Here is an 8,897-nt window from a genome sequence, read left to right as displayed (position 1 = left end):
AAAAAAAAAAAAAAAAAAAAAAAAGAGAAGAAGATCGAAGAAGAGAGATTTTTGATTTGAAAAAGCTCTGATTTGGTTTATTTTGATTTAATTTGAGAGATTTTTTATTTTTGATTTGAAGAGAAGAAGATCGAAGAAGCATAAGGTTTATTTTTTGATTTGGGTTTATGATTTTTTGAAGATTTTTTGGGTTTGAGTTTTTGAAAATAGAGGAAAGAAGAGATCAAGGAGAGAGCTCAGAGCTGGCATTGGGGAGAAGCGTACGGTTGTATTCCAGAATTAAAAAATATATATTATTTTAATTGAAAAATAATTTAAATTAATAAATTTTTTAATTGAAAAAAGAATCCAGAAAAAATTTTAAAAAAGAAAATTTATTATTTTTTAATAATTTTTAAATTATTGACTTGTCAATTTTGACACGTCAGTAAATCGTGTCAATTTTGACACCTCAGAAAATTTAATTTGACACGTCAGAAAATTTTTTGACGCGCCAATTTTGACATGTTACATCTGACACGTCAAAAATTTTTTGTTTCTGACACCCATAATTTTAACGCCCAAAATACATCAAAAAATGCCCCGTCATGAGGATTTTCTGACGTGTCAGACCACCTGACACATCGAAAAACTTATGCCAGCAAAAAATTCAGAAAACTAGTTTTGATTTTTTTGCATGAAAAATTGAAAAAAATTTATTTTATAGTAAGTTTTATTTTATTTTATTAAATTTAAATAGTAATAAAAAATAATTGACGTAATATAAAAGAAAAAAAATTCAGGCATAGGCTTTTCAATGAATGATTTCCTTTTTTTGGACTTAGCAGCGACGGCCACCTCATTCATCTGAATTTTTGCCAAATATTTTGTTTTCGCCTTAAGAATTTCTTCGTATGTCCCAATTTGTTTAGCCCCTTATGGACAAGATGACTCCACGCCATCTTTATTTTTTCATGGCACTCCTCATCCGTGGTCCAGCTGACTTCAAATTTAAAGTTCTTTTTTCTACCTACCGCCCCATATTTTTCTTCAGAGAAAGGTCACCACCTATAAAGCCATAAAGGCTTGTAGTGAACCCAATTGTTAGGAGTGCAGGTTTTGCTTTATTGTGGAGGGGTGACAATGAAGTGGGAATTCAAAATTATTCTCTTGGAATTAATGCAATCAGTACAATGACAGGAGGGAGATGCAGTGAAAATTTACGGGACTTTATCGCAACCCGAAAAAAGAAAAACATTGCGAGTCGTGGAAATTGCTGAAATATTTTCCTCCATATTCGTGGCTTGCTGTTTGAGGATTTCAACTAGGGCGGAGTGTCGGTCGGTAATGTCGGTTTTGATAGAAAATTTTTATTTTCACCTTTCGAAACGACAATGTCGGTAAAGTCGGTTATTTCACCGACTTATTCCGTCAAATTTTATTTTATTTTGCATTTCGAACCAAATGCGGTCGGTAAAGTCGGTGTTGGTCGGAAATCGGTAAAGTCGGTCGAAAGTCGGTCGGTAAAGCCGGTTCGGTTCAAAACCTCTTCCGCCTACCGAACCGAAAAATTCGGAATAAAAAAAATCATGCCGCCTATTGTCCGCCATTTAGTCGGTAACGGTCGGTGTCGGTTGAAATCGGTCGAAAATCGGTTAATCGGTAATTTGTTCAGCCCTAATTTCAACAAGATTGTGCGCCAATCTGAAAAATAAGGTGTGGCCTTGCATTGCACAATGCGAGGCACATGAAGAAGACATTTAGAGCAGCCTTGGAGGCTAGGATTGATATAGGTTCCCAGGGTAGATTGAGATGCCCTAAAATTTTCTTTAAATTTAAGATTCTTAAATTTATAAATCTCAGTCATTCATCTCATATGAGAAATTGATCATTGTTATGAATAAATGTACAATTTTTATTTTTATTTTTAAAAAATACCAAATAAAAAAAGACCAAAATAAAAGTTATTGCTTCATAAACTTTTTTAATTTTAATTTAAAAAAAAAAAGAAAAAAGAAAAAGGAGTTGTCCTCAAATTGGGGCTGTATCATTTCTCTAATTATTGTGGTGCATCATCACTGACCTTGAATATCCCAATTTTTGTGGCCCAATTTTCTATTGTTTTCATGGTTAATTGCAAGGTAAGTACTCGAAGATTAATTGTCAACCAAATTGCTTTTTGAGTTGTTGTATTTGTTCCCATTTCTACGACAACTACATCAAGGGGATTTTTAGCTATGAATATTGTAAAAATTAAGCTTTACAACAAAATTGAAAATGAGTTTTTGACTTGATTTTTTAATATGTACATCAAAAGATAAATTATTGCGAAACTTAAGGATTTTTTGAATTTAAAATAACAATAGGTTCCATTTAATCTTCATCTTAATATATTTCTCTTTCAAACTTTTTTCCTCCGATCTTAATATATTTTTATTTTTATTCGTTAAAACTTTTCAGTTCCGTACCCACTCTCAATATTCAAATTTGCGCGCTTAGCTTGTCGGATTTCCGACAGCGTTATTATTGCACGGCTTAAAAAAACCAAGATAATTGGGATAATGCCCCACAAAACATGTGGAGAGTAGTTTTTTTGGTTGTAGCTATAAATTATTTTCTAAAAAAAAAAAAAGTGGTCCTTATATTTTTCATTTTGATTTTTTAAAAAATAATGTCTACCTAAGATTACGAGAATCGAATGAGAACATCGGGAGAGCACATAACATTTCTCATTTTATTATAGTGGATTTTTTCAAAGGTGTCTCGAAATTCTTCACTCCAATTAAATCTTGATTCTTTTCTACTTGATTGATTTTCTTTATGATTGGATTGAGTTCTTAGCTTGAGAATTTTGTTCAGAATAATTGTTTTGGATTGGCTGAAATTGTTTGTTTGGATTTGTTTTTTCTTTTAAATGCACAGAAGACAGCTCGGGTGTGACCAAGAATATGATAAATAGGAGTCTGTCAGCATAAATATATATTCAAGCACCAATGAAGAATACCAGCAGCCCTATAACCAATCATATAGGTGGAATAACAATTTAGAAGTCAGATAAAATCAGAGACAAGCTCTGCTGAAGCTTACTATTATGAGATATCCATCGATACATCCATTAAGTCTTAAAACAAACATTTAAAAAAACAAAAAAAAAACCCGACATAGAAGGAACAACATTTGGAGTTCGGAAATTTATTTAGAAGCTTGGTTTTATGATATCTGACTATCTGTGATTATTCTAGGGATCCATTCCATATGCAGACATCCCTCCATCAACATAGATTATCTGTCCAGTTATGTAAGAGGCTGCAGGTAGGCAGAGATACGCCACCAAGGATGATATCTCTTCTGGCTCCCCAGGTCGTCCGAGAGGAGTACGTGAATTTGAAAGTTCCAAGGTTTCGGATTTGATTGCCTGTAATAGTAATTAGAAGGAAGACTCAATATGTTGAATATTTAATTGAAATGATTAGAAATGAATTGATAAAGATAAGTTTAATTTAGAAACCTTCCGCTTTGATACTATATGTCTTAAATCACTACTTATTCCTAAAACTTAAACTTATAGAAAATGATAAATTTGATTATTTAATTAATATTCTAATGAACTAAACAAATCTATCTACCTTCTCCATTAAAGGAGTTCTTGTTGCCCCAGGTGCAACGCAGTTGGTCCTGATATTGTCACGTGCCCATTCGCATGCCAAACTTCTAGAAAGTTGGTTTATTGCTCCTACATATATAAAACAAACAATTCGCACATAAAATTTACAATTTGTAACCTATAAATTATGAAAATAAAATTGCATAATTTATATATATATATATATATATTACCTTTAGCTGCTCCATAAACGGATGCACCACCTAATGACAACAATGCAGCAAGGGAAGAAATAAAAACAATACTTCCTCCTCCCGATCCTTTTAGAAGAGGTTGCGCAAGTTGGCTTAGGTGGTAAGCAGATTCAAAGTTGGTAGTCATGAGAAATGAGAAATCTTGAGATGTCACCTCCAGTGCTGGTTTAAGAACGTTGGTTCCCACATTATTTATCTAAACCAGTCAATAGGACAGACCCATCCCACAAAAGTTAAGTAATTGTTAGAAATAACTAATTCAGCATTTTTTTTTTTATCAATTTAAATTTTAAAAATAACTAATGACATATTTAACATAGTAACAAAACAAATGTCTTAAATTTGATTATCATTCAAATTAATAGAAGCACAACAATATTTTCTTTATGAGTAAAGGAGACCACCAAAGACTTACAAGGATATTCAGTTTGCCATTAAATTGATGAGAAACTGTGTTCATAAGCTTCTCTCTTTGAGCACGAGAAGAAAGGTCACAAACTGAACCAGTGACTCGGAAGCCCTTCGCCTCCCACTCACGCACGCACTTATTAACATCAGCATCATTTCGAGAACACGTGTGCACGGTCGCCCCAAGCCCTGCCAATTCCTCCACAATAGCATACCTAGTCACAAACGCATATATAGAGAATAACAAAACTTAGGAGAACTTTCTATCACACATAATAAAGCAAGAGAGTTTGCTAATAAACAGGAAACTATGATGAACAATAAAATTTACAACAGTGAAGTCGTGTGATACACCCATATCACATCATCTCACTCACCCAATTCCTTTGGTTCCACCAGTAACAAGAGCTGTAGTTCCCTCAAGAGACCATCTGCATCTGCCATCTTTGACATGGCCACCATTATCTGCCTGATGAGCCATATCACTACAAATACAATGACCACCACCAATGCTACTAACTATCACTCAATTTTTAAGAACTTTAACAAGAGCTGTGATATGATGATACCAGCTGGGTGGAGATATTTATAGTGCCCGAATTAATTTATGATGAGCAATCGATCCTCCAATAAGCTGTGGATATACACATCGTACTGAGAGTCCCCACTGCCATCCTCGGAAATCCACTAAGTAGATATAGTAGATATACTTTGTCTCTGTCTTTGTCAAAAGAATAATTCTAGGGATTTTCATTTTTGTCATTTTCTTTCCTCAACAGTTGTAGTGAAAGTTACTTTTCTAAAGAGCAAGGAAAATTTTCAAAAGACGGTGGAGACTACAATTACTTCTGCCAGTTTTTTTTATCACGTGTCACGGTAAACTTTAGAAGTCGGGGTTGTTGGTTCTTTCCTTTGTTGACATATGATCCCTCTTCAAAGAAAATTCGCTAGAAAAACGACCGAAGAACGACTGGGTAGCTGGCCCCATTTGTTGAACTGTTATGTCGGTTAAGAAATACCTTTAATTGGAAGGACGGAAATTTCCTCTGACAAATCCATCGGTCTAATAATGTAATACCCCGACTTTTTAAATCGTTTTAAAAAGAGTTTTAATCTCTTACTCAACGAGCTAATAGCCTTCTAAATCAGCACTAAACAGAAAACCTTAAGCCATCTCATAGCCCTCACACTTAGCCATGAAGCCTTTGAAGTGAAACCCAAACCTACCATTTCTGACCCTACGAACTCACAGGGAACCGGACGCACGCTCTTGTTTTTAGTAGAGGACATACGCCAAGGTTACTGGACGTACGCTATTATTTTTAGTAGAGAACGTACGCAGGGGGACCACCCGGACGTACGCTGACAATAGTGCAATGGGGACCACTTGGACGTACGATAAACCCTTTTACCCAATGTGTAACAGTACCGGACGTACGCCCCAATAGTACCGGACGTCCGCTACTTTTCCGAGTAGTTGGCAACACTCTCCGCTTTTCTACCCTATAAATACCGACCCCCTTGAATCCATTGTTACGCCCCTAGACTCTCTAAGAAACTTCTGTGTGAGAGATTTGTGAGTTTGATTTGAGGGAGAGAAGGAAGGAAGCTTGGTGTTCTTGCCACCTCCCGAGGTAAACCCTTGCCGGTTTTACATTCTCAATATCGTTCTTATTGCTTTATTAATGTTGTGAGTTTTTAAAAGATGTCATTTCCTTACAAAACAATAAATGTTTTCAAAACAGTTTCAAAAGCTTCTTTGATTCTTTGTATTGCATGATGTTGAGTTTTCTTACGTTGTATGTGTCTGTTTATTAGCCTAGGAGGAGATGTAGAAGCCTATAGATTTTATAGAAGCCTTAAAATATAGTTTGAAGCTTATTGCCGAATTTCCTAACTCACTGACTAGACGTACGCTCTCGAACCCGGACGTATGGTCAGGAAACCAGGTATCTGTCCTTAAGCCTCACTCTCGTGTATTTTCGAGTCTAGCAATCCTTTTAATGGATAAAGCTTAGTATCTTACTCGTAAGGGTCCTCTAGAACTGTGCATGACGACATGTCGTATTTCGTTATAGCAGGATTTAGCTATGTCGGAGGATTCGAATGAGCGTACAAGCCTCGAGGTAAGAAAATACTTACGAATACTCTTTTAAAAACGTGGGATATGTCAGTTGACTGACCACGAGTATGATATGAGCATGTCAACATTTTTGTAACTACTTGGTAATTGCTTTATTAACTCAATAATAAGATGCATTGTATGATATGGTACATCAGTACGTGCGGTATAATGGTTATGAGCTTATTTTATAGACTTCATTCTATGGTCAAATGTGTGTGTTGTTATGTGGGCTTTGGATCTAATGGTTTCGTGACCAGGCACAGTCATTCCCAAATGACTCTGTTACTATAGGACAGACATCATTATTGGTGTGGACCACCTGAGGTTGGACTCGGTCATGCCACTAATGTTATGTACGGTAGACCGTGCAATGGCTGGGGCACCGGCATTGCATTACAGGTCCCTCAGGACAGTGTTAACCCTGTTGAGAATGAGTAATATCTAGGGCAGACCATACATGAAAGTTATGACCTATAAACCATTAGTTTTTCCTGCATTAAAATACTTAGGCGATTGCCACATGGAGTACACCATCCTCTTTATTAACCAAACAATACTTTTATGGTGTATTAACGGAGACAATAGCTCTTTTCAAATGATTACTAAAACTGCACATTTATTTATGCTTAAATGGGCACAATCATACCTAATTGTGAGCTTTACTTACTAAGTTGTTAAACTTACGCTGTTATTACCCTTTTAGGAAGTTTGTCACTAGAACCCAGGAGTGGCACGGTTGCCACTACGGACCTTACTTTAGAATCTTCATATTGCTATCAGGTTTGTTTTACATTATTATTAGTTGCTCCATGTCTTTAATTTCGATGAATATACTTGTCCCATAATGATTTATAATTCTTCTCAGATTGTAATTCAACTTCCAATGTGCTTAGAGGGGCGATTCTTCATTTAGCCACAAGTTGGCTTAATTGAGGCAATTGCCAGTAACCCTGCCAAGTTAGCCAAGGCTAATTTTGGGAGCGTTACAAATAAACCGTCAAGGGATTTGGAATAAACAACATTCTTAGAAGTCCATAAATTCTTTTCTAAGGGAAAGCTACTCTCATCACACTTGAATTGATGAGTAATGCTATAAGTCATTCTTTTATCACTTTCGTGTTCCTCTAAGGATGTTGATGTGGCTCTTAAAATCATCATTGGGCTTGTAATTGATCATTATTGAATTTTAATTAAATTATGATTTTAAAAGTACATGTTTAGTCATCAATATTTCGAAAACTATGCTTTACAACAAAATTGAAAATGAGTTTCTGACTGGTTCTTTGATGTTGTTCATCGAAAGATGAATTATTGTGAAATTTAGTCCAGATTTCATTTTGATAAGTGATTGAGTTGAAAATTGAAATATATTAAGAAAAAATTATTTTGTATATTTGTCAACACAATGGATGCTAATTTTATTTTTTGTATATTAATCTTAAAATATTTCTTATTCAATTAAGCTTTGGCCCTCCAATCTTAATATATTTTTCATTTATGTTTTGTCCTTCCAATAAAAATTTATGATTCCCTCCCTCCTCTCAATAATCAAAGCTGTGCACTATTGCATCAAAAAGATTGCAAACAAAAGTGCAGTCGATCTACCAGAAATGATAGACACTCAAGTAAAAATTCTATTATTGTCCAGAACGATAAAATTACTCGTTTTTTGTTTTTCCACTAAGAAGTGGAGCAATAGAGTGAATAAATTAACAAAATTAAATTATTTAAAATCGAGTTAAGGAAAAATTAATGGGAAAGACCACTAGGGCTTCAAGGATCCACCTATCATTTTATTACATATTTTAAAATTAACTAAGTAGAGAATCAATTATTCTAATCGGAAATTAAGATAAATTAAGCATTCAATATATTTTCAATTCATAACAAACCAAATAAAATAAGCATATGATATGAACAAAAATCATAAGGAATAAAAGTAAACTTGTTAGATAGAAATTTTTCTCAAATGAAAAATCATCCCCAAAATTCAATAATTAATCTTTAAAGAATAGACAGTATATTCTCAGAAAAATAAGGGCTAAATCATATTTAGCTGCTAAGTTTTTATCCGATTTGAATTTAGTCATTGGGTTCTAATTTCAAGAATATGACTCTTACGATTTGTCCGGATTTTAAATAGGTACCTCTATCACTCTTTCATCTAAATAAATGGTTTGTCATATGTCGTGTGTCTCAATTGACACACGAGTTCATACCAGCATCTAATATCAATGGCACACTACAAAAAAACAATTTTTTTCTGACGTGAGTTTTCTGACGTGTTGGGGTGTCTGACACGTCAGAAATTTTTTCTGACGTGCGTCGATTGTCAGAAGCATAGGTGTCAGGAAAATTTTTTTCCTGACGTGCCAGTGGGTAAAACGTCAGAATTTTCTGACGTTCCACTGTCCCACACGTCAGAAAAATTTGCTGACGTGGTAGTTTTACCACGTCAGAAAATTTCTGACGTGGTAGAACTACCACGTCAGACTGCCACGTCAGAAAATTGATAAATTAAATAAAA

General features: G+C 34.6%; 1 protein-coding gene across 1 annotated transcript; it reads right to left on the bottom strand.

Annotated features, from left to right (window-relative positions):
- Positions 1 to 3,170: 3,170 nt before the first annotated feature.
- LOC132163507 (tropinone reductase homolog At5g06060-like) lies at positions 3,171 to 4,775 on the bottom strand. The gene is made up of 5 exons (XM_059573817.1): positions 4,623 to 4,775; positions 4,253 to 4,460; positions 3,817 to 4,033; positions 3,606 to 3,712; positions 3,171 to 3,394 (listed from the first exon to the last, which is right to left on the bottom strand). The coding sequence occupies exons 1-5, from the start codon at positions 4,724 to 4,726 to the stop codon at positions 3,218 to 3,220; spliced, it is 813 nt and encodes a 270-aa protein (XP_059429800.1). The 5' UTR covers positions 4,727 to 4,775; the 3' UTR covers positions 3,171 to 3,217.
- Positions 4,776 to 8,897: the final 4,122 nt, after the last annotated feature.

This window comes from Corylus avellana, chromosome ca10 (genome assembly GCF_901000735.1).
Source record: "Corylus avellana chromosome ca10, CavTom2PMs-1.0".
NCBI lineage: Eukaryota > Viridiplantae > Streptophyta > Magnoliopsida > Fagales > Betulaceae > Corylus > Corylus avellana.
This window is presented reverse-complemented; position numbering and strand designations above follow the sequence as displayed.

Coding starts and splice junctions, on each gene's coding strand:
- LOC132163507 (XM_059573817.1), bottom strand. CDS start 4,726: ATGGCTCATCAGGCAGATAATGGTGGCCATGTCAAAGATGGCAGATGC. Junction 3,713..3,816: donor CGTTTATGGAGCAGCTAAAG/GTAATATATATA, acceptor TTATATATGTAG/GAGCAATAAACCAACTTTCT. Junction 3,395..3,605: donor GAACTCCTTTAATGGAGAAG/GTAGATAGATTT, acceptor TTACTATTACAG/GCAATCAAATCCGAAACCTT.